The sequence below is a fragment of the Pinus tabuliformis genome, chromosome 9 (genome assembly GCF_031772625.1).
Source record: "Pinus tabuliformis cultivar Carrire ecotype Pingquan chromosome 9, CPIR1, whole genome shotgun sequence".
Lineage (NCBI taxonomy): Eukaryota > Viridiplantae > Streptophyta > Pinopsida > Pinales > Pinaceae > Pinus > Pinus tabuliformis.
In genome coordinates this window covers 1,955,325,369-1,955,352,616 of record NC_142307.1, presented here as the reverse complement: position 1 = coordinate 1,955,352,616, position 27,248 = coordinate 1,955,325,369, and the positions used below count along the sequence as shown (strand labels likewise).

General features: G+C 38.5%; 1 protein-coding gene across 1 annotated transcript in view; it reads right to left on the bottom strand.

Annotated features, from left to right (window-relative positions):
- Positions 1–1,379: 1,379 nt before the first annotated feature.
- LOC149156806 (protein TRAUCO-like) overlaps positions 1,380–27,248 on the bottom strand; it is a 37,608-nt gene continuing 11,739 nt past the window's right edge. Inside the window, exon 2 of the mRNA XM_089438609.1 lies at positions 1,380–2,131. Coding sequence (XP_089294735.1) covers positions 1,842–2,131 — 290 coding nt within the window. The 3' untranslated portion in view covers positions 1,380–1,841. The remainder of the gene's footprint in view (positions 2,132–27,248) is intronic.

Below are 27,248 nucleotides of genomic sequence, written 5' to 3'. Positions count from 1 at the left end.
TGCATCCCCAAGGAGTAGACATGTGTTCCCATGCAACATGTAAATGTAAGGGATGCATCCCCAAGGAGTAGACATGTGTTCCCATGCAACATTGGCTGCTAGTTATCACAGCATTCCTTATTTCCTCCAAAACAAGAAACTTATTCAATAAACTCAGGAAGTTCCTTGCTTTTGGCTAAGTTTGATCTGCTACATGCACTTCCAATTTCACCATGCAGCGCCCAAGTCCTCGGGGGCAGTAAATGTAAGGGATGCATCCCCAAGGAGTAGACATGTGTTCCCATGCAACATGTAAATGTAAGGGATGCATCCCCAAGGAGTAGACATGTGTTCCCATGCAACATTGGCTGCTAGTTATCACAGCATTCCTTATTTCCTCCAAAACAAGAAACTTATTCAATAAACTCAGGAAGTTCCTTGCTTTTGGCTAAGTTTGATCTGCTACATGCACTTCCAATTTCACCATGCAGCGCCCAAGTCCTCGGGGGCAGTAAATGTAAGGGATGCATCCCCAAGGAGTAGACATGTGTTCCCATGCAACATGTAAATGTAAGGGATGCATCCCCAAGGAGTAGACATGTGTTCCCATGCAACATTGGCTGCTAGTTATCACAGCATTCCTTATTTCCTCCAAAACAAGAAACTTATTCAATAAACTCAGGAAGTTCCTTGCTTTTGGCTAAGTTTGATCTGCTTTTGGCTAAGTTTAATTTCAGATCAGAAAGAATTATGGTTCTCCTAGCCTAAGGCACAACAACAAATCCAATGGAAGAACATGATAAAAAAAACCATCTGCTTTGGCTTCAGTAAAAGAAACAACTCTCCCTCTTCCTTCAACCACCAAGGGAAGGATTCATGAGAAAGAATGGGAACTGTTCTCTAGAATTGGATCAGATTTGAATTTCCTTTTTCCATGGAGTCCATGGATCTCTACACACTTCTAACATACATTTAAGAAACAGTACTGTACATGGAATTGTACAATGCAAAAATCATTGACCCTTATCTGCAAAGATTGTCGCACACTGGATTTTGATGGGCGTATGGTAGTAATTGGATCAACCAAAAACTTTCAATTTCTAGAAAGATTGAAAGCAAAATAAAAACTAGCCCATTCCAACAACTTTTATACATGAACAACTCTGGAGTTGTGGAACTTAAAACCTTCCAGTTCGACCTAAATCTCATTTGTAATGTATCCAATATAGAGCGTGGAGTCTAGACCCTTCAAATGCTAAACGCAATGTTCAACAAATATTATGCCAGTAGAAAAAAATTATTTTATTAATAACATCAGTTCTCATGCATCTACATGTATTTAAGTAAGCTATCTTAAAAGAAGCATCGTAGTCTAAAAATTGAAATGTTCTCAGCTTGCATGGAGTAAAGACTAGTCAGGGACTCTTATATAAAACATCCACTTGTGGAAGGCCTAAATAGGAATAATAATGTAACAACACTCTGCACAGCATCAACTGTAAGAGAGTACTTTTGTTGTCTTACAAGAGTAGATAAGAATGAGCTCCAAATCATGGTTAAGACCATAATCATCTGCTATCTGATACAGTCTGCGTGTAGAGTGCAATTGATGGAACTAAACAGATTCAATCCATAGCAAGGACATCAGTTGCGTGATTATCCACATTCAGCTGAACGGCATTTGCAAGGTTTCATACAACATAATAGAAATTTCTTTCCTATTAATTATTAAGAAACCTAGAATGTCATAAAAGAATTGCCACCACTGCATCCCACAGATCAAGATTTTATGCAAAGGTAAGCACTACCAACAGCAAATGTATACTGTCTCAGTTCTAAAATGAAAAAATATACCAAAAAAATCAAGCTTTCTTTTCTGAAGATTGACCATTTTCAACAAGAGTTTCTCCATGGTGGACTGCTTGCCCGTCAATTCCACAATAAGAAGCCTCGCACATGGCCTTGGGAATGGGTCGATTGCCAAAGTCCTCAGGAAAGCAATCAAATTCTGGTCCAAAATTAAACTGCACTGTACAGTTAGGTTGATTTGGAAGGGTGTAAATAGAAGCTGCAGGGTAATATCTGCCACCATTTATATCCTTGAAAGCAACACCTTGACATATCCCATTTACAAAGAATAATATCTCACTTCCTGCACACAAATTTTAAAATGGTGAGGTTAATGATTTCAAGAGTTTGAGAAAATGTTTAAACAAAACTTGTAACATAGACAAGGCTAAGAAACAAAATCAATAAAAATGTGGCCAATAGATAGATTGCCACAAACAAAACCTTGTTATTTTCCCTTCCACCCGATGATATTACCCAAATATATGGCAAATTGGATGGTCAACTATTTTGGATGCTAGATGCAGAGGGACAAAGAAAGGGCTGAAAATAAATAGAGCCCATAAACAAGAATAGAAATAGGAGTTTCTCTCCCATTATTGCATTGTTTTTAGAGACATTCTCAAAATAACAATAGCACGACTTGCCAGATTCTCATTTCTCAGGCTTCAGCAATGTGACAAAGAATAAAGGAAGCATTATTTGGGTTGGAACCAAATTTCCACTGGGACACACTTAAATGCATACTTCATAATTTAAAGACACATTAGAATTCAATATAGGATTTAAAAATGGATTAATAAAAGAGTTAGTAACGACAAATGAAAAGAAAAAACTTCCTGACCAAAATAGAACTTTTTCATTGAGGAAAGAAGATATGCAGGTAAACAACACTCTGTCTGGATTAATCAATGAATATGTGTTCAGTATACTTCCAGGTAATTCATGATTTCCACTAGATTAATATTATGGTGGTAAAATCCATTAGACAACATATGTTAAAAACAAAGGCAAATTACCATTGGCGCTATGCCAACCTGAGGCCGAGGACTAGAGCTGAATTGGCTGCCAGGCAAGCCACCCTGAACTACCACAACACTGTCCCTCAAGAGACCAGAGACCGGATTTCAGACCTGGAGAATCAAGCCAGAGACATCAGAAAGAGAACCAGCACTGAGGGAGTTGATGCTCAGTTTGAGTGGATTCCTGACCCAGGGCTAACGAGAGCCAGAGAAAATCTGTATAGCAGAACCATAGAGCTTTCCTGGAACGTGAAGACAATTATGGGTTTGGTGATGCAAGAAAATATCCAGGCCAGAAAAACCATGGATGATAAGCTGGACAAGCTGAACGACAAGTACACAGTTTGTGTCGAAACGGTCCACCACATGAGATTTGTCACCAGGGACTCTCTGCACTTCACTCTGCTCAAGCGCAGGATGGCAACTTCTCAGGACGGGAAAGAGATCACGCCCAGAATCAAGCGCAGGATGGCGACTTCTCAGGGCGGGAAAGAGATCACGCCCAGAATCAAGAGGGAGCCAGGAGGCACCTCGGCAAGCCAGCGATCAGCAAGGCCGCTCTTGCAGGAGGTACTCCAGAGATGCCCATCACGCTGGAAGAGGACCACTCTGTCTGATCTGTCCCTTGTGCGGTCTGTGAGCACTCAGTTTTGGCTTCAGGCCCTATGGGCCTGTTATTTTTGTCCTTTTGATCAAAATGCTAAAGGTCAAACAATTTGTAGAAGTCATGCCAACCTCGATGAGGGGTATACCATCACCTAGTTTGTTACCGAATCTGTTCATGTTAGCATGTTTAAGGATGGCAAGGAAAATACTGTAAATCACCACAGGAAGTCCAGAAAGGAACTCTACTGCCAGTGGTCAGGGTTGCAATCTGACCAACCGTGCCCATCTGATGTCAAATGTAATCTTCTGTTTTTGATAATATAATATAGCTCTCTTACTTGCAAAAAAAGAAAACAAAGGCAAATTGCAGTTATGAATGTCATTTTCAAATAACCCCTAAAACAAATGAGCAGGCTGTGAGAAACCAAAAAATAGATTGAAAGCACACAGATTACAAGCTCTCTTTCTCTCCCCCTCTTTATCTCCCCCTCTTTATATATATATATATATATAGGGCACATTGTGCATCAGAACATGTGAGAGTGGTTGGAGCTAGATACACCTCAATTGCAAGAACTTGGCCAAAGGATCCCTGTCATAGTCCATGTGCCTTTGCCCCTTTTGATTGGAAGCATCCACACAAAAGAATAAAATTTATTGATCAAGAAGAGGTCATAATAAGTTGACACGCTAGTGCACCAAAGGAGGCTAGGCCATCAATCCAAATGCAACCGCGTTGCTACACATAAAAGTGACAACAAATATTAGAGGGTAAAGCATGCATGCAAAGGTTTGCACTCAGATTGTGATGGTGACAACTGCTCCAAGTTGACGCTAGACCACAACCCAATTTGTGTCATATGTATGTATGTATGTACATATATTAGTGTTCCACCGATTTTCTAGAAGTGGGTACACATCCAAGTGACATAGGGAAACCAACAGCCCAGAAATTTAGGGAAGTCAAGGTCCCCAACATAGCATACCTTGCCCCAAATATTAAAAAATTATAAATACAGATTAAAATCTTAAATTTACAAGTTTAACTTTTATCATTACCTTTGTTTTTTTTTATCGTATGTGAATGTGTCTTTGGGAGGGGAGTGTCCAAGAGTACCCGTAGATGTCAGCATGCTCTATTGCTCCCTGGGTGTGGGAACACTGTTTCCATATGTAAGCATTCCCACGGTATGTTCCCTCCCTGTCATTCCCAACATGCTGCGTAGGATATGAAACATTCCCAATGGCATTCCCACAGTCTATATCACGCAGTTCAAGTTCGAGTTCGGGTTCAGCAAAGATTAGGTTTGGTTCGAAATTTTTTGACGAGGCTTGAACGAGGTTCACCATTAGGTTTTTCTGTATAAATTTTCTATATATATATATATATATATATTTTAAAATAAAATATAGCACAAAATAGTAAGAAATCAACATCAATAAACATTTATAAAAAAAAAAAAAAAAGCTATCATAGACTATATATATATAATTTAAAATGAAAAATAGCACAAAATGGTAAGAAATCAACATCAATAAACATTTATAAAAAAATGCTATGATGGACTTGAAAACTGCAAAGATAGATTGCAAGCTTGAGCTGTGGCATGAGATTATGAGCTTGAGCTATGGACGTGGTCAATGGCTAGGCATGACGTCCAATGAAGTTTGCCAAACCTCAAAAAAAAATTAGGATCGCCTAGTGTTGTAGGGGAGCACCCCCCCCACCCCCTCGATCTTGTTCCCAATCCGTGCTCCAAGTAGGAGCGACTCGGGAGCAGGTCGGGAGCGCGCTCCCGTAAAAAAAATTGCGCTCCCTACCTATTTCCAGAGCGAAGCAGGGAGCGTTGTTCCCGTCGCTCCAGGAGCAATTTTTATAACCATGGAACGGTCAAGGAGCGATCGCTTCTAACTGCTCCTGGAGCAACGGGAGCGAAATGCGCGGAAAACAATTCAACCAAAAAAAAAATTGCTGTAAAAAAAAATTGTGGAAAATTTGTGAGGGAGGGAGAGTTAAATAGACCCTCCCTCATTTCATTTCACCATTGTGAGAGTGAGAGTGAGATTGAGATTGAGAGAGGGTGAGAGTGAGGAGCAAGGGGAGATTGAAGAGCTTGAAAGGGGAGAATGGATGCCAAAGAGGTAGGCTCTACAATATTGAATAGAGTGTCTAGCAAATTTTTTTTAATGTTTATTCCTAAATAAATCAATAAATTTTTCTCTATTTCCCATTCCATTTTTTTAAATTTTGCAAATTCAAAACTTCAAATTTCAAACATCATGGTTATATTTCTTGGCATTTTCTTCTTCTTGGTTCCTTTTTTGGTTATTATGGTGCTCGAGAGTAGAAAAAGGAGGGTTGAAATTGAAAATGAAGAAGGGGGACATAGTGGATTTGATGAAAACCCCGGAGAGGAGGAGCTGGAGGAGAGTGAAAATGAGTCAGCTCAAAAAACTAAACAAGACCAAACCCCATTGTGGAAATATGTTAACAGGCCTAAAGCAGGGAAAGGGGGTGGAACCACTAAATTTCATTGCCCCCGTTGCAACAATAATTACACAGGTTCATACACCCATGCCAGAAAACACCTCTGCGGGAAAATGCCATGGGATGGAAATAAACAAATAGGAATCAAAACTTGTACAGGTGTGTCAGCAGCAAATAGAGCCAAATACATAAGGGAAGAGGAGGAACCCCAATACAAATCTAAAAAATCAAAGGGTTTCTTTGAACCAAGCTCACAATCACATGCACAAAGAACTCCTTTAGCATCCTCCCAAGGCAGTGGATATGGAGGCACTGGGTCACCAGGTTTAAGGCGTAGAACCATACAGATTTCCTTAATGAAGGATGTAGGAATGAAGGGGATTCAAAAGTTTACAGACTTCTCTATGCATGTGGGATACCATTCAATGTTCCTTGCTCACCTTATTGGCACGAAATGGTTTCTGCCATAAATGATGCCCCTAAACGATACAAGAGCCCTAGGTATGACAAAGCAAGAACCGTTGGGCTTGATCATGAAAAAGCAAAAATATCACATTCTTTGAATAGAATGACAAGTTCTTGGACTGACCATGGGGTGTCCATTATATCTGATGGATGGACAAATGTAAAAGGCAAGCCATTGATAAATGTTCTTGCTGTGTCTATTAGTGGTGCCATCTTTCTTTCAACATATGATACTCAGACAAGTTCAAGACCGCCATCAACATTGCATAACCATTACTTAAAACAATTGACCGTATTGGGCCATACAATGTCATCCAATTCATCACTGATAATGCTCCTAATTGTAAGGCAGCGGGAGCAATTATTGAGGATAAATACCCCAACATATTTTGCTCTGGGTGTTTGGTTCACACAGTGAACCTTTTGATGCATGATATTGTTAAGAACAAAAACAAACAATACAAATGGATTGGTGATTTGTACAAAAAAGGCAAACAAATGATAAAATTTATTACAAACTAAGTCACATGACACGAGGACACGAGACACGGAGGACACGCAAATACGAGTATTCAATACAAAACACAGCAACCCGCAAACAGGACAAGAGGGACACGTTTTATATATATATATATATATATATATATATATATATATATATATTTTGATCCATATTAAATTGCAGGTTGCAGCTTATCTAATCAAATTAAAATATAATTACTTCAAAGTTCATAGTTCATTTAAAAAAAAAAATAGAACCAGAATTTAGAAATTAGAATGTGATGTGCTTGGTCTTGATTCAGATCCAACTGTGTTTTTGGGGGTCAATAACGAAACAAAGATTATAAATTTATAGATATGTACTTTGATATTAAACTATTAAACAGTGGGTACACTGCATGCGAGCTCTTTTGATATAATCGTAACCAGAACAAATTTGATTTCAAAAACCAAAGAAAATTAATAGCTCGAATGAAAACCTAGTGGGTTGAAAATCGTCTGACATAATCATTATTATATTATCGTAACATTTGATTAGATAACAGTGTGTCTGAGTAGACTTATTTATATTTGTATACTGGCCCCGGAATTCGACAACGTAAGCTGCAAACAGAGTGGTATTAAGACACCATAATAGTTAAGGTATTCTAAATAGAGAGAGAAATTGTGTAGTAATCAGGCAGCTGATACGTAGCCATACAAATTGCAATCTCAGATGTTTCCTTTTATGTTTACATAATTTCTGAGGACACCTTCTCAGGCAAAGCCTGCGTTGTGGAGAACCCTTTGGGAAGCCATATTTTCTGGCAGAACCAGATATACAGTGTCCCTCAACTGTATATATATATTGTTTAACTAGAACTGGTTTGCTAGATATGAAAGAAGAGGGAAAATCCTGGGTGTAGAGAACGATGACAATGGACATCTTTTTTTATTATAGCCTCAGGCCCTCAGCTAGTCATTGTTACGAATCAAACGCATTTTTAACGGGCTTGCCGCTTAAGTTTTAACTATGTCTATGCCATATGGTCTACGACTTACCTGAACCTCACACACGCTGCCAAGTTGCCAAATTTTCCAACGACCAAACAACTCCAAGGAAAATAGCAAAAGAACCCCGAAAAAATAATTACATGGGCTTTAAAGTTGGTTGGCTCTTTGGGTCAGACTCCTCCAGCTTCCTCAGTCAATCTCGTCTATTGGTAACATGGTTCAATTGGAGAAAAAATGTTAGGGTAACGTTTTTTAGACTCAGAAAACTCGTTTTCCATTACTAGGACACGAAGAAAACGACAAAGTATATTTTATGTTTTCCATGACACATTCAAAAACGTTTTCGGCACGTTTTAGGGCGTTTTTCGTGTCCGGCATGTTAAATACAAGACACGAGACCTTGGAGGACATGTCCTGTGACTTAGATTACAAATCATAGCAATACCCATGGCCTTTTTCGCTGTCACTCAAGATTGGAGTTGTTGAAGATTGTGAGGACTAGATTTGGTAGCGCCTTTTGAAGGTAAGAGAGTCATTGGCTAGCATGGTATCAAGTCCACATTGGCAGGTATTAAAAGAAAGGGCTACAAATGCAGCTGACAGGCAAGGTTTTGAACAGGTGAAGGAGGTCGCTCTTGATGGTATGTTTTGGGCACGTGTGAGGCAAGTATTAGATTTCACCAAGCCCATTTATCACATGATTCGGTTTGCAAATATAGATAAAGCAGTGATTGGTGTATGAGCAGATGGATACCATGTTGGGGCAAATAAAAGATATTGCTCATAACAGTGATCCCAACTTGTACAAACTGATTCACGATTGTGTGTGTATACAGTGGGATAAACTTAATGTTCCACTACATTGCTTGGAGTATATCCTTAGACCAAAATACTACTCTACATCTTGGTTGGGCCAACCTGCAGCAGGGGGTGGGGTTAGGGCCAAACCCCATATAGATGAAAAGGTATCTACAGGATATTTGAAAGCTTTAGAAAAGTTGATACCTGACAAGGAGGAATGTGCTAGTGTGCATCTTGAAATAGGCAGATACTTCAGTTGCACTGGTTTGTTTGGTACCTTTCATGCAATGGAAGATAGACACAGATTTGATGCTCTCACATGGTGGGAATCATATGGCGGCCATGGACTTTTGCCAAAATTGGAAAAAAAGTTCTCTTATAGGTTGTAAATACTTCTTCTACAGAGAGGTGTTGGAGCACCTACAACTTCATACATAATGTGAAAAGAAACGGACTCAATGAAAACCGAGCAGAAAGCTTGGTTTATGTGCACTACAACTTGAGGTTGTTGAGTCATTACTGTGATCAGGCTTATGAGGATCCAACATATAAAATTTCGGAATACCACCCAGAGGATGATAATTTGGAGGACGGCACTATACATCTCGAAGAACTGGAAGCGGAACTTATAAGAGAGGAATATGAAGCAACAACCATGCCACCTCCACCATCCAGTAGCAGTGCTCGAGTTCCGAGTCTTGTTCCTTTGTTGTCACCTCCTCCATCTACACCCTCACGTGGAGGGCATGTGCCTTCTGGTTTTGGTCGTCAGTCTATGCGGGAGACTCCTAGAAGACCACCACGACCTGCTCATACATTAGACACTTCTCGTGGCAAGGGGCACATGTAGTAGTAGATAATAGATTTACAGTTTACTTGTCTTTTCTAGTTTCTATTAGTTTTCATAACTGTTTAGTCTTGACTCTTTCATATCATAACGATATTTTTTGTGAACAATATATGACTGTGACAATTTAAGTTTGAAGTTTAAAGTTGGCAATTATAACTCATTGGTAATGATTCTGAATTATGAATATGATGCTTCATGAAAGTTGTTTCATTTCATTTCATAATTAATTTTATAACATTTCATTTCGTGTTAGATATTATTTCTTGTAATGGTTAAAGTTTAAACTTTAAACTTAGCTTACAAGTACAACTTTGGTGATCAATGATGATAAATGTTATATATTGAATTTTAAATTTTGAAAGCTTGAAGTTGAAACTTTAAGATTGTTGAATCATGATTCACGAGACTCAATATGTTGTATGTTACTAACTCGTGGACGTGGTCGATGAATATTATAACTTCTAGATGATTGATGTTATATGGTTGATGGTTCAATGATCAATCTATGTTTTTTTTATGTTTTTTATATCTAATTCATCATTCTACATGTTTTTGTTGACATATATGTATCAAAATATAAAAAATATATATATTATATAAAAATCGCTCCGGGATTCACTCCCAAACTGGGAGCTTTTGAAAATGTCGCTCATGCTCCCATTTTCACTCCCGCTCCCCGCTTTCGCTCCTGCTCCCAAGTAACACTGGGTTCTCGCCCAAGTTTGAACCTCAAGGTTGAAGTTCGGTGAATCTTGTGAAATAGCCCATAGATTAACAAGAGCATCCCCAAGGGTAGGGGAAACACTCTCATGGACCATTGATACAGCCATACACACTCACAAACATACTCTTGAAAAAAAACTTACCTGGCTATTCCTACACAAAACATTGATGCTGTTGAATTTTGTAGCTATGTCCGGTCTTCGTATTGATATATTTATTGATGTACTTGTTCATATAAAGCATGTTCTTCATGCTCATGAGAAATCAAATTTTTGTATTTATCAAAAAGACAAATTTAAATTTTTTGAATATTTGTTTTAGCACCACAAGTGTTCAAGTCGACCCTCTATCCTACAAGTCACTTAGCTAGTATTGACACCCACTTGACCAATGGATTCATAATATATTGAAGATATTCATCTTCCTCTCCAAGCACAACTTGCTCTGAGCATCAAGCAATATACTTCTAGGCATACGAAGCAAGCCAAGAAGCAAATTGAAGGCATAGAAGTCTCTTGGAAGGCCAAATTTTCTCTATGATATATCTCTTGGAAAGATCAAGCACATCTGTGGTTTGGTACTGTGCTAAAAGGATGACTTATTGTGGATCCAGGAGGCCAAAAGTTCTGTATCTCAGAGCAAAAGGACGAAATTCCTGTGATTCGTACCCTGAGGAAGATATCCGAATTCTGTGATTGTGCAAGAAGAGCCAAAGTTAAGTAATTTGCATCTGTGACATAGGGTCGAAGTTCCATGGTTTGAATCTGTGACATAGGGTCGAAGTTCCATGGTTTGCATCTGTGACAGAGGGCTGAAATTCTGAGACATCTCTGTGAAGAAGGGAGCCACATCTTCTATGGTATCTATGTGATTACAATCAGATTGAGGAGGGCCGAGACTTGGACACTTCGTGGATGCTCTTACTGGTTAGTTTGTCCATAGCTTTGACTTTGATAACTCTTGTTGAATTGGTTCTCTAAGGAAAGATATGCTGGGTTTTTACCCCAAGTGAGTTTTCCCAGGGTAATTATTGTGTTGATATTGTGCACTATGATCTCTGCTTTCTTATTCTTGTATGGTTGATTTTCTGAAGTATAGTTACTTGATGAAGAAGCTGTAAATGTTAAAAGGATTGTATATATAATCATCACAAGTAAATATCAGTGTTCAGAAATAAGTACATTGCACTAGAATTTTTAACACGGTATCAAAGCTTTGGTGAAGGAAGAAAGTTGAAGATCACACCTTGTTGAATCTCTCTCTCACTCAAGGAAGAAGTCTCTTGTCTCTATCTCCAAGATTTCTGAGCGAATGGCTCCCACTTGCAAGGAAGGCAACAAGCTTGAAAGAGCATCTAACTTCGAGGCATGGAAAAAGAGGATTGATCTTGTTCTAGAAGAACATGAAGTTTTGCAATATGTTCAAGGCAAAGTAACTCAACCAAGTGATGATGAAGAAAAGGAAAGATACAGAAAGTGTGAGGTAAAGGATCTAAGAATTCTGTTTGAATCTCTCAAGGACCATTTAATTCCATTTGTTTCAGAATTGGCTACATCAGAGGAAGTCTATGATACTCTTGTTAATTTGTATTCAATCAACAATACTAGTCAAACGATGTCTTTAAGGAATCAACTTCGAGATGCAAAAATGTCAAAAGATGAACCTGTGGCCTCTTACTTTATGAAACTTGCACACATAAGAAATCAGCTACAAAGCATTGGTGAGGTCATTTCTGAATCTGAATTAATTACTTCAGAAATCAATGGCCTACAAGATTTATGGGATTCATTTGCAGCTGGCATCTATGCTAGAAAGGATACTCCAAGCTTTGAAGAATTATGGACCTCTTGCACACAAGAAGAATCTAGGTTTATTGCTAAACGAGAAATTAAAATACATGCTGAAGGAGAAGCTCAAGCCTTTGTTGCAAAGTCTAGAAGGAATAATGGCAAGAAGAAGTTTGGTTTTCAAAATAAGGATGCAGGTAGAAGACCTAATCATCAAGGAAAAATAGATTTGTCTAAAGTCCAGTGTTATGGATGTCGCAAGTTTGGACATTATAGAAATAGTTGTCCCGAAGCATCAAAAGCCAAGAAGAGGAAGGGCAAACATCATGCATCTACAGCAGAAGATGAGGAACATCCCAAGAAAGTCAAGGATGAAAGTCACAAGGATTTCTATTACTTCTCTTCTCTTACAGGTTCTGTTGAAGATGATGATATATGGGCAATTGATAGTGCAGCATCAAGGCACATGACAGGAGAATGTGACCATCTCTCAAGTCTATCGAGAGGAAATGCGTATCACAAGGTAGAACTTGGAGATAAGAATAGCTACCTCGTTGAAGGCATTGGAGCCACATCTATCAAGTTGGAGTCACGAGAGAGTGCTCATTTCAACAACGTGTTCAAAATGTAAATAGGTTCAGTCTTCATAATTATCATTGTACTTCTATCAAAGCAAAAAGAAGAAAATTAAATTTTATTATTATTAGTTTTATTAGTCAAAGCATGTTCTTCATGCTTATAGGGTCATTTGAGTCAAAAGAGAATTTATTGAGTCAAAGAAATGTAATTGAGTCAAAATCCCATTTGGACTTCTTGTAAAAAAAGGAAAGATAGTTCTATATTGAGTCAAAGAGTCAATTTGTCATCCACAAGACCAAGTCAACCCTGCCTGGACAAGTCGGCCTAGAAGAGGCACCTAATCGACCTCCTTGACATGTATAAATAGAAAGCAGTCCAACCTCATTTGTACATATAGCCATCACTTCGATTTTTGTGCAAGAAGAAGGAGAATTTCAGCAAAAAAGTCAAAGGAAAGAGACACTTGTTTTCTGCCCTAGTTTCTGTTCACACGTGCGACTTTTTTGAGGCAGTTTTTGTGGTATTGCAGGCCCGAAATTTCAGGAGATGACCAGTTTTTTTAGATTTGACCAGCGTTGACTTCTGTTGACTATGATTTGTTAAAGATGGAGTGAAGGGGCACTGTCTTGGGTCTTTGTGGAAGTCTTTGTCTTGGCCTTGTGTCTTGGATATCTCACTTTGATCTGATTCTATAAGAAGAGGATTTTCTTGGGTTTTTCCGCTTGTGGAGTTTTTGCCTTGGCTTGGAGACTAAATCTCTGTGTTCTTTGTCTCTTGTGATCTTCACGTTTTGTACTTTTGGTAATTGCTTGATGAAGAACATACATTTTAATAAGAAGCCAATAAACATTCACAAGTAATTATCAAGACAAAGATATCAATAACCTACATGCATCTTGATTTCTCAACATGGTATTAGAGCTAAGGTTAGGAGAAGGCAGGCAGTTTGAGATCACTTCTAGTTGGCTTATTTGAAGACTATATTGCAGCAGTCATCTCTCCAAAAAGGAAGATTTGAAAAGGACATCCTCTTAGCAGCTCCCTCTCTCTTAAAGAAATCATTGAAAGCTCTTGGAATCTTCATCAAGTTCTCTACTATTAACTATTATGTAGAATATGGCAAGCACCAGAATTCTGAAAATTATTCATATCATAGAAGCAACAAAAATCTACTCAAGGTATTGATCCGAAGACCTTGATCCGAAGTTTGTAGCATACAAGAAGATCAGAAACTTATATATGATCCGAATTGCTATTCTATCTTTTGAAGTCTAAGTTCAAAGAATAGTCTGAATTTATGTGGCTTTGATTGAAGTATGAATTATGAGGAAAAATATTACATTACAATAATTTTGAGGTCTAGCATAGGCTTCAAAACAAAAATGTACAACCAAAATCAACTTTATAAAAACCAATAGGATTCAAGATGATAATGTCAACCATGGGGGATGATTCACCATTTTTGGAGTAAAAAGGTAAAAAGATTATAAAAAAAATCTAGTTTTTCAACTCGTATTTTCAACATATCTCCCTACGGTTTTACTCAAATTTCGAGCGGGAGCACTCTTTGGATGTGCATAATTTAATTCATCATCCAGGGAATACCCATGTTGAATGCTTTTGATGGACACTGCTACATGAAAAATAAGATATACATGGAGAAACATGATTGCAGTTTTTAAGTGTATTTCTCATTTTTCGTGTAGCAGTGTCCATCAAAAGTATGCAACATGGGTACTCCCTGGATAATTCACCATTTTTGGAGTATAGAATAAACAAAAAACCAAAAAAAAAACAAAAAATCAACTCGTATTTTCAACATATCTCCCTACGGTTTTACTGAAATTTCGAGCGGGAGCACTCTTTGGATGTGCATAATTTAATTTCTCGTCCTGGGAGTACATGTTCCATAATTTTGATGGACACTGTTACACGAAAAATGAGAAATACATGGAAAAACGTGATTGCAGTTTTTCCATGTATTTCTCATTTTTTGTGTAGCAGTGTCCATCAAAAGGATGCAACATGGGTACTCCTTGGATAATCACGTTTTTCCATGTATTTCTCATTTTTCGTGTAGCAATGTCCGTCAAAAGTATGCAACATGGGTACTCCTTGGATGAGGAATTAAACTATGCATCCAATGAGTGCTCCTGCTCGAAATTTAAGTAAAACCGTATGAAGATGAGTTGAAAATACGAGTTGAAAAACTAGTTCTTTTTTCTTTTTTTCCATCTAAAATTTGATGATGTAATCTAATCTTATTTTATTATTTCCATTGTTATTTTATAATATTCCTTAGGAGACCTATTTTAGACCTCAAATTTTCTCTAATTGAGGGCTATACATATCTCTAAGGTGTGAGCTACTAGAAGATACATATTTCTGAAGAATGCTTTCTATGGTTTATGAATAATTACTAGACCAAGCATTAGAGAAGTCCAAGCCAAGAAAAGAAGACAGAGACCTCTATCAAGATCAGAAGCAAAAATAAAATTCTTTTAGGACCTGTGAGAGAGCCTATATAAATTTGAATTTTATTCCATTCTTTGCATTCTAAAGCTAATCTTCAGACCAAGCTTTAGATAGGATAATATTAGAAATATATTTAATAAGTCCTGAGGTTGATTCGAATAACTCCAAATTCTATGAACCAGTGGAAGGGACCTATTGTATATGTTTATCGAAGGCAGTTCTTGGCTGCCAAACTGCGTCGAGAAACCAACTCAACCAATCTTTAGGTTCAAGCTAGCCCTCGAACCAGAGGGGGCTCCCTCAAGTGTTAGAAGGCTTTAATGTTGTTCATTGTCATTGAACAACAGCCTATGAAGCACAATGGCCAAATCTAGAGGTTTGTTGTATAGGTGGTTGTTGATGAGTCACAAATCCATGCTTAACAAATAAGGCCTTCTCTTGGAAAGGCCTAATCAAAGTGTCACCATTCAACTATAACAAGAAACATAGCTTAAAAAGTTTTGATGGAGGAATGGAGGAGAAATTAAACAATTAAACATCCTTCCTGGATGTCTAATTATCTAACTAAGAGTAGAAACATCTAGATGAATCTCTACAGTGAACAAAAATACATCTAAGCATAGCATAGAAGCAACAATTTAATGATTTATGGGTGACTAATTAAACAAATTGTTCAATTAATTATTCAGTAGAGAAAATAACATTGCAGAGGGACGTCAGGGAGGATGATACTCAGCCTAGCCCTTCCCAGTTGTTGATAAATCCAGGGGCAGCTAGATTAGGTGATTTCTCTTACTTTAATAATTGCTTGTAATGTATTTTAATTAATTAGATTCTTCTTTCACTTGATTACGTTTAGTGTTATTTTCGTCAAACAGCTACCAAACCATAAAGCACAACAAGACAAGAGGACACAAGCTATAGGCAATCAGCCAGGGCCAAAACCTCTCCAACTAAGAGGAAAACCCACAAAAATTCTTCGCTTCTTATAGAACTTCAATTGACGAATTCCAAGACCTATGACCTCTTAGAAAATCAGAAAGGTGGAAAGATTTTCTTGTTCTTGATAATTACTTGTGATGTTTCTTATTATTATGATTCTTTATATCTTCTTTCTTTAGTTCATCAAGCAATTACCAAAAACAACAACACATAAAACAATAGACACCAGATGTAGTCACATGCTAGGGGAAAACCGAATCAAGATAATTCTTCCTTTCAATAGTATTCTTTGAGACTATTCACCCTAGACCAAGACAAGACCTTTCCTCCACACCAAGTCAGCCTCTCAGAATTTCGACCTCTTTCTAGAAACTTCGACTAAGCAACAGCTTACGACAACTAGCAGCTTCCGACAGCAAACACACTTGGAAGACTTTGATCACCCAATCTAGAGCACGAAACAGAGAAAGAGAAACACCAAAATTTTGATTTTCCTTCTCTCTTTAGAATTCCCCAAACTCGCATTCACTTCAGATCTCCGACAACGTACTTCGCACCTTTTCCTAGGTACAAGACAACTTCGCACTTCTTCCCAGCCAAGAGATTTCCGCACTTCTTCCCAGCTATAAGAGATTTCGAACTTATGTGATAGAATGATGCTTCAAATGAATTCGATGAGCTTCCTTTTATAGGCTTCATGTGGGGTTGAATGGGGTCCTTAGGTCGACTTGATCTTCTTCTAGGCCAACATGGTGTGGAGGTTACATAATTCATATTTAACTCAATACTTAACCTTTCTACATGATTCAAAAGCCCAAGAAGGGTCTCTTTAAATGTGCAATGACTCTATAGACTCACAATAAATCTTAGAAGTCCTCAATGGGGGCCTTGCCCTAAAACATGGTGACCCAATCATGAAACCCATTCTTTAATAAGTCACAATAGTAATAATAATAATTATTTTCTTTATTCTTTTGACAAGTACATTACATGATGACTCAAGTACATTATTGAAGACCAAACATAGTTACATTTTCCAAAATGACCCTTGACCAAGACCCTCCAAGGCCAAGTTAAATCTTTCCTTCTTGATGAGCTAATTGAGGGCTATACATATCTCTAAGATGTGAACTACTAGAAGACACATATTTCTGAAGAATGCTTTCTATGGTTTATGAATAATTACTAGACCAAGCATTATAGAAGTCCAAGCCAAGAAAAGAAGACAGAGACCTCTATCAAGATCAGACGCAAAATATAAAATTCTTTTAGAGCCTGTGAGAGAACCTATATAAATTTGAAGTTTATTCCTTGATTATTTGCATTCTAAAGCTAATCTCCAGACTTAGCTTTAGATAGGATAATATTAGAAATACATTTAATAAGTCCTAAGGTTGATTCGAATAACTCCAAATTCTATGAAGCAGTAGAAGGGACCTATTGTATCTGTTTCTCGAAGGCAGTCCTTGGCTGCCAAACTGCGTCGAGAAACCAACTCAACCAATATTTAGGTTCAAGCTGGCCCACGAACCAAAAGGGGCTCCCTCAAGTGTTATGAGACTTTAATGTTGTTCATTATCACTGAACAACAGACTATGAAGCACAATGGCCAAATCTAGAGGTTTGTTGTATAGGTGGTTGTTGACGAGTCACAAATCCCTGCTTAACAAATAAGGTCTTCTCTTGCAGAGGCCTTATCAAAGTTCCACCGTTCAACTATGACAACAAACATAGCTTGAAAGGCTTTGATAGAGGAATAGAGAAGAAATTAAACAATTAAATATCCTTCCTGGATGTCTAATTATCTAACTAAGAGTAGAAACATGTAGATGAATTACTGCAGTGAACAAAAATACATCTAAGCATAGCATAGAAGCAACAATTTAATGATTTACGGGCGACTTCTTATATAGATTGTTCAATTAATTATTCAGTAGAGAAAATTACATTGCAGAGAGACGTCAGGGAGGATGATACTAACCCTAACCCTTCCCAATTGTTGAGAAATCTAGGGGCAACTAGATTAGGTGATTTCTGTTACTTTGATAACTGCTTGTGATGTATTTTAATTAATTAGATTCTTCTTTCACTTGATTATGTTTAGTGTTCTTTTCATCAAACAGCAACCAAACCATAAAGCACAACAAGACAAGAGGACACAAGCTATAAGCGATCAACCAGGGCCAAAACCTCTCCAACTAAGAGGAAAACCCACAATAATTATTCTCTTCTTATAGAACTTCAATTGATGAATTCCAAGGCCTATGACTTGTTAGAAAATCAGAAAGGCAGAAAGATTTTCTTGTTTTCGATAATTACTTGTGATGTTTCTTATTATTACGATATTTTATATCTTCTTTCTTTAGTTCATCAAGCAATTACCAAAAGCAACAACACATAAAACAATAGACACCAAATGTAGGCACATGCCAAGGGTAAACCCAATCAAGATAATTCTTCATTTCAATAGTATTCTTTAAGACTCTTCACCCTAGACCAAGACAAGACCTTTCCTCCACACCAAGTCAGCCTCCCAGAATTTCGACCTCTTTCTAGAAACTTCGACTAGGCAGCAGCTTACGACAACTAGCAGCTTCCGACAGCAAACAAACTTGGAAGACTTCGATCTCCCAATCCAGAGCACGAAATTGCGTACACGGCTACACTCCTCATACCCAAAAATACCCAGAAAGGGTTTGGCCCAACTCCAAGCCAAAATTGAACCCACAAAGTGATGCAAATTTACGAGGTAATCAGCAAGACGCCCCGCTATAAGAATGAGGATTTTAGGCCCGAATATCGCACGAAAATTTTTGTAAATTAGTCAAAGACTCCTCTCAATAAACCCACAACAAACCAAAATGGGTTTGGACTTAATCCATTGACCCCAGTGACCCCCAGCAAGTGTGAATTGCCCAATTTGGCCAAAAAATGCCCCACAGTTTTTACTATTGAATTATGCCCAAATCTACCACGGGAAATTTCTCCAAGCTCCAGCTAAATTCTCCACTGAGAAATACCTCCTATATTCAGCCCTTATCTCTCCCAACTCCACTTCTTTAAACCCTTGTGCAACACTTGGTTAAATAGCTTTTGCGCCCCTGCCAAAAGATAGAAAAATTGACCCAGGTAATAACCTCCAATCCAGCCCGGCGAATCGTTGTCCGAACTTCGGTCTAACAATAAGAAAATTCCATGCAAAAGCCTGGAGTCTCTAACCCACGCGTGCTCCCACAATATGCTCCACAAAAATACCTCTATGCTTAAGAAATGCGCACTATTGAGTAAACTCCCACAATGATTGCCAATGGAAGCTCTGAATTGACTCCCCAAATTGCCTCACTAGGGAGACACTCGAAGTTCTCCGAAAAGAAGGTGGAATTCACGCTCGGAAATTCCTCGTGCTGAACAACATGGGTTGTCTTGGCTAAGCAGCTCAAGAGAACTAGTGTTAAATTGTCAAATAATCAAAATATACCAAATGGAGGCCTCTAAGATCTATTTATAATTGCTAGCCCTCTCCCTTGGTGGTCCCCACCTTCCACTAATAAAATATTACTTTGTTGCCATTCTTCATTAAAATAAAAATTTCCACTTTTCTCCCACAAAATAATATTTTCTCCTTTTTATTAATATCACCAAAAATTGGCAAAACTCCTTAGTGAATTTTGCACTCACAAAAATTGGAAACATTACATCCTTTGATGAGCTCTTTTTTTTCACAAAGTAAATGCTAGTCAAATTTGCACCAATACTTCAAGTTTGGGCCTTCTTTAGAATTTTGACTTGCTGCTTCAGGACTGCAATTTTCGGCTAGTACTACAAAAAACCTATATTGGCACGTGTGAGAAAAGATGATGTAAAATGACTCTTTCTTCCTTTGCTTGGGAAGCAGCTTCTTTCTTGATAATTCGGCTAGCAATCTTGATTCTTCTAACTCCAAATTTCGGTCTTGTGTGGTGACTGCAATTTCAGTGTTGTTGCTGCAAAATATGCCCTAATTCACAAGCATGTGTGAGATGGAGGTGGCCCAAAACAGAATTTAATTGCTTTGGTCTTCCTTCTTTTATCTCTCCTCTTCCACGCTTGCTTTTATTAGTCTCTTTCTTCTCCCTCTACAAGTTGCTTGGATGTTCCACAAATGAGGTCGAGTACCTCTTATATATAGGCTACTTGGAAGCTCTAAATAGGCCGACTTGTCATCTCTTGGGAGCCGACTTCAATGTTTTATAGGTCAACCTCTCTTCTTGAAGGTTGACTTGTCTTGGAGGGTATTTATGACACTTTTATGATTCAAATAAATTTCTTTTACGTGACACAAGATGCCCTAATAAGGTCTTTACATATGACAATAACATCTTTGACTTCTTGACTTAATGACAAAACCTAGAAGCACTCAATGGGTGCTTGACCTATAAATAAACTAATCTCGAGCGTGAAACCCATGCTACAAAAATAATAATAATAAAAAATATCTTTACATCATAATAATAATAAAATCATGATTACATTAGACAATATGAAGACGGAACCTAGTTACACATTTCAACACCTTAATCAAGACTATTTTCAAACTATTAGAGTTGTTGCATCATCTACAGAGATTTGTTGATTGTTATGTTGTTAGGCACTAGTATCTCTATCTTGCCTACCTCTTTTTGAAGACCATTGCCCAATCTGGGCATACACCACCCTCAAACCCCTAAGGATAGAGTGATGTTGGTTCTTAGAGGTTTCATATCTCCTATATTCACCATAAAGGTGGATTGCCTCCCCTCAGCCAAGTACTCTTTAGATGTCAGTGACCACCTCTTACCTAACAAGCAAGAGATGAGCGTGATTATCAAGGAGGATATTTACATATCCAAGTCATGTATATCACCCTTCCTAGTAGGTTTCTACCCAAGATGGACTTTTACGAAGAGAACTTCGTGGATTTAGGGATTGGCCTAATAGTTCAAACCCATTACATGCTTTAACACTACATCCATTCACACAAGATCCCCTTAAGCTAGTTCAAAGTGAGCTTTCATCAAAATCGAGTGGAAGTTAAGCATTAGATTTTGTGGGAAGACAAATTATGTCAACTTCGCCATAGGCAGGAAACAAAGGAGCATTATATATTCAAATACCCTAAATATTGTGACATGTGTGATCAGTTCCATTGCTTGTTTAGAGAGTCATAATTTTCTCTCTTCTACTTTTATCCAAAATCCAAATTAGAGGCCCCTGGCCTTATATATAAGTGAGGCCCTCATGCTTAGATCTTACATCCTTCAACCTCCCCCCTAGCCAAAAACAATTGAGAGCATCACATCTATTTTCCAAATGCTCCTAATGGAAAGGGGCACCAAGAGGCAACGAACAAAAAGCAACACCATTTCAACCCCCAAAGTTGTTAGACCTTTGGAGATAGTGCAACCCTAATAACAAGTCCCACAAGTTAGATCTTGAGACTATTTATGCTAGACCAACAAGTAGCACTTCTCCTCCAATTCCCCAAGGCAGGCCACCTCTTTTATGTTGGAAAATGCAAAGTGGCAGCGATTGATTCTTATTTTCCTTTACTTTAATATTTGCTTGTGAACTTATTGGTCTTCTTGTGTTTTTTAGTTAGATTTGTTCATCAAACAAATATCAAGAATAGAAATAGCAACAATAGAGGACACAGATATTAGGCTCTCAGCCAAGGTAAAACCCCTCTAAGAGGAAAACCTAGAAAACTCTTCTCTTCTTAGAATCTGCTTCAAATGAGATACAAAAACCCAAACCCTAGACCAAATCCTTCTCCTAGAACCAAGTCTGCCTTTCTTCTTAATCCTTCTTGATTTTGCACCAACCAACTACAACATGCAACTTTGACCTGTCAACTTCAATACTGCAACTTGTCCTACAACTTGGACCTGCTAGCTTTAAGACTGCAACTTAGACCTACTAGCTTCAATACTGCAACTTGTCCTACAACTTCGACCTGCCAACTTCAAGGCTGTAACTTAGACCTACTAGCTTCAATACTGCAACTTGTCCTGCAACTTCAACACTGCAACTTAGACCTGCTAGCTTCAATACTGCAACTTGTCCTGCAATTTCAACCTTGCAATTTTGGCGTTGCAGCTTCCTAATTCAACCTCCTCATGATACCTTCCTAGAGCAAGACAACTCCTCTTAAGGTCAACAAGGTCTAAACAAAGTCTTCTTCCTTCCAGCTAAAAGATGTCACACTTTGTCCTACTGCAACTCAGATCTGCAAATTCGGCCTTTTTCTACAGCCCAAAACAAGATACTTCATCCTCCTAGCTTCTTCTAGACCTTTGCTCTCCTTCTCTACTTCTTCTAGCTATAGATCAAACTTCTTCTTGAGATATCGAACTTGTGTAGTGAGTGTGTACCAAATGAGGTCGAACCGCTCCTTTATATAGCCTTTCCAAGGGGTTGAATTCCCTCCTTTAGACCGACTTAATGTTGTCGGGGCCACCTTGTACTTTAGGAGTTTTGAGGACTTTCTAGACTCAAAAAATAATTCTTTTACAAGATATATTTTGCCCGAAAGGATCTTATAAATATGATGTTGACTCCTTTAACTCATGACAATAAATCCTAACACCTAACAAACCCTAGAAGCGTGAAGAATATGCTTTTACCTAGAAGACCATCAATAAAGAGCATGAAACCCATGCTTTAATAATAATGACTTTTTATTTTCTTCCCTTGTTTGTTACATAGGATACATATTGAAATGAGTACAACAATAATGAAGATAGAAACTAGTTACTTTTTCAACATTTTAGATATAAAGATATCACTTGGACCAAATTTAGCTCCTCTAGCAAGTCCTTTATGTAGAGATTCTTTTATTCAACCTCAAATAGTAGGAGAGAGTTAAACAAAGATAATGGATACTTTAGAAGACAACCCTCACTCTCCTTCTTCCATGCAAGAGACTGAGGCCTTGCGGCTTTTTTCCTTGTATTATCTTTCAAAGCATTACATATCACTTTGGCTTTGAGCCACATTTCATATTAGGTCTTCTAGATTAGATTTGTTTATTTTTTATCATTTGTTGGACATCAATAAACTTATCTTATCTGCAATGCTCCTCTTTGAAATCAAAGGAATTCATACAAGATCTAGATTTTTTGAATATTTATGGCCCCTCTTTCCATTATTCTAATTACTGGATGAATCTTGAGATCTCTGACAATTTTTCATTCTTATACTTGATAATAGGAGGCAAATTAAGTCTAACCCTGCATGACTATGAGAATGGAGATGAGGTGTGAGGAGGGAATGCCCACAATCATTCATAGGCCACTCTATTCTCTCACAGTTATTGGGAAGAAATGCCCACAATCATTCACAAGCCACTCTACTCGCTCACATTTTCTATGAGGCTCAACTTATTGATTTGGAGCCACTTGTAATTGAAGATACATGGAATAACAAGAGATGATTTTCTTAGGCAATTAGATCACCATAAAACCAACGTGTATAAATGTGGAGACTATAATCACTTCCCAGTCTTGTTGGAGATGGCGTGTTATCATCAAAAGCATGCAATACCTTTCAATCAAACTCACATTGGTTGGGTTATAAAGAATTTTGTGAATTGATAAAGAAACATTGAGTGAAATATGATACAAATTCAGAAAAGTGGGCCATCTCGTAGTTTCACGGGAATCTTAGGGAGCTCAAAAACATCACAAAACTTGAGTAAGCAAGCTTTTGATGACTGCCACACAACTTGTCAGTCTAGAACCAAAATTGGAAGATTTACATACAGTGCATGTCTGGTGATTTCAATGTAGACACATTAGCAAAACTACATATTCTGGAAGAAGAGAAACAAGGTTAGTGGCCTAGGAAGAAGCCAGTAGAGGCAGGAGAGCAAAGCAACATGGCTTGCTAACAAGGATAAGATTACAGTTTACTGTTAGTTTTTGTAGCATCGAAGGTGTTCTAGTCTCAAAACTTTCTGGAGAGGCTAAAACACAGGAGTTCTCCATAACCCAAAAATTATTTCTGGAAATTCCACCTAGAAGTGTCTCAATTAGATTATTAGCCTATTTTTAATTATAAGTCTAAACTTAGGAAAAGGGGTTAATTAATCAGAATTAATTGATAAGGTGTAAAGCATCTAGAAACTCACACAAATTGACAGGGAAATAGTCTTAGTCATCGATTAAGATTTAATCTTGGTCGTTGGAGGTCCAACAAAAGATTATAAGCAAAATTTGATGTGTAGATGGAGAACACACACACAGATCGATTTCCTTTGAGAGTTCGATTTTCTAGAGGCAGTAGCCAGAAGAGTTCGAGCTTCAGAAGGGAAGAAGAGACAAAGAGGGGCAGGGACAGTGATCCAGAGGAAGTTTTCCAGATCTGGAGAGGCAACAACAAGAGGCCGAGTTATTCCCAGTGAGGTAGCGTAGAGGACTGCACGGTCAGCTTTAGAGGGCAATTCGATTTAGCTGTGGGAAAAATCGATTCAACTTCCAAAGGCCTGGAAGGTCGGAGAATCATTTTCCTCAACAGAGACAAGAAGAGCGACTTGATCAGAGGCAATTTCGGGCTAGACGTCTAAGGGTCTGTGCAAGCACTGCGGAGAAGCCAACATAAGGGGTCTAGGAGGATGAGTTTTTGAAGTGAAGTTGTGTCGAGGTTACTTGTGGAGGAAGGGAAATTCCCTTAGATAATTTTGGCCAGATTTTCTTGTTGTTTGGATAGCAAGTTGGGTATCCATAGATTGTACTCAAAATTTCACTGTTGCATGATAATAAAAACCCTCAGTTGTTGCACCAGTTTTCCCAACTTGGGGTTTTTCCGAAGACCATTGTCCAAAAATAAGTATGTCAATTTTTATGTGTGCTAGAAAATTTCTCAGTTTCTAGCATTTTTATTTTCCACAGTTTTATTTGTGAAGGTTGCAGTGTGATTTATTCGATATTTGCCATAGCAAATAAATTGTTAAATTAATTAACAATTAGAAGAATTAATTCTAGTTGCTACAATAGGATTTCAAACTTGAAATTTTCACATGGTATCAGAGCGTGATTGATCAGACGGGGAAGTTCAGAAGCGAAGATAGAAGAATTCGTTGTTCAGAGGGAGCAACAGGACGATTTTTCTAGGGGTTGCGTAGAGCCTAAGGCGTGCAGATCGAATTACTTAGGGAAGCTCAATTTTTCAGTGCAGATTGGCAGAAAAATTTGGCTTGCCAGTTGAGTGATTCTGGCAGGTAGAGGGAGAAGCAGCGGCTCAAATTTTCACTAAGCAAATATCTTGTTTGGGCACAGAAGGTTTTCCAGCAATTTGCAGTAACATAATTAGCATCGGATGGAAGAGAAATAGCACACACTGGGGGAAATTTATTTCAAGGGATCTTGAGTTTTAGAGATCTAATTTTTCCAGTTATAAATTGGCAGTGGTTGTGAGCAGATTTCCTCACTCCAGAAGGGGGTGCATGTGGCAAATCCAGTAGTCAAGCAGAGGGAAAGAGGGAGATTTTCGACCAGATCTAGAGATGGCCACAGTTGGACTTAGAGATCAGGATAGGTTGGAAGGAGCCTCAAACTATGTCATCTGGAAGGCTAGGATTCCTTCCTTCTGGATGAATACGGCCTGAAAGCCTATGTGGAGAATGTGGTAGCAGTACCCCAAGATGTTGATCAACTCAAGGAGTACAGAAAAAGAAATGGCGAAGGCAAAGCAGATTTCGGATGGAGTCTGAGATCATCTAGTCTCACATGTGGCAGACACAGGTATAGCCAAGGAGATGTGGGATGCTCTCTCTGAGCTATTTCAAATTTATTTTGAGCAGCGGAAGATGTTTCTCGAGGAGAAGTCGAGGAGCATAAGGATGCAGAAGGGCGAAAGCATAGATGGCTTCCTTACAAGGATTCAGGAAGTCTGATATCAGCTTGCAGCCATTGGGGAGGCACCCCAACCCACAGAGCTTGTGCGGTTGGCATTGAATAGCGTCTCAGTCCTGGGATGAATGGCATGTGTTTGTCCAAAGCATCTTGGGCAAAACACATTGCCTAAATGGGAACAGGATGTGGTCTGACCTACAACTGGAGGAGTTGATGTGGGCTCTTGTAAAGAGTACCATCAGCGACAGCAGTAGCAAAAGCATGAAGGGTGAGAAGGAAGAAGAAAATGTGGCCCTAGCATCTAAGGGTCCTAGTCAGGGACAAGGGGAAAAGAAGAAGAAGAAGGACCTATCAAAGGTCAAGTACTTTAGGTGTGATGAGCTCGACCACTACAGTCGCAGTGTCCTCTCAGGAAGAAGGGCAAGCAGGAGAAGCAAAACTAGGCAGCAGCATTCGAAGAGACCAATAAGTTGTCCTCCAGGTTGGAGGAACATTTTGCAATGTTTGCAGCTGTACCTCCAAGAGAGATGTGGGATAATTTAGAGTTGTAGTCCTAGAGCAGCACAGACATGCGCAAGGTCCATTAAGGAGTCCTCCTCTTGGATCATTACCTTGCTACAAGGGCCCACAATATTCAGTAGCAAGATGGACCAGTGTCAATTATGCAATCAAAATACGGAGTGACAATTGGAGACTAGTAGCAATCAGTAGCTAAGGAGCCAATGCAGTGTTGGCAACAGAGCAGCAGGCTCAGTAGCAGAGTCAGCAGCAGCGCAAATTCTTTAGTGGACAGTGCAATGACTAGTAGCAATTAGAGACTCGGGAGACAGATGCATCATATTGAACACAGTTGATTCAGTATTTAGGATGCTTCTCAGTTGCAGTAGTTGCAGTAGCAACAACAACAGTTAAGAGGGAGTTGCAAAGCAGATGCAGGGTTGGCAACAATATGGCAATGTCAGAAACAGCACAGATGCATCATCAGAGTTGTGCAGTGGTTGGTGGGCAATAGCCAGACATCAACAGCGTGACAAAGGGTGGTACAGAGGCAGGGTGTTGTGGCAAAGTGTGCAGCACTCGAGAGAACACCTTCCTCGCTAAGAGAGAGTGTTAGTTTTTGTACCATCGCAGGTGTTCTAGTCTCAAAACTTTGTGGAGAGGCTAAAACACAGGAGTTCTCCACCACCCATGAATTTTTTCTGGAAATTCCTCCTAGAAGTGTCTCAATTAGATTATTAGCCTATTTTTAATTATTTCCTTAGATTAAACTTAGAAAAAACAGTTAATTAATCAAAATTAACGGAGATAAGGTGTGAAGCA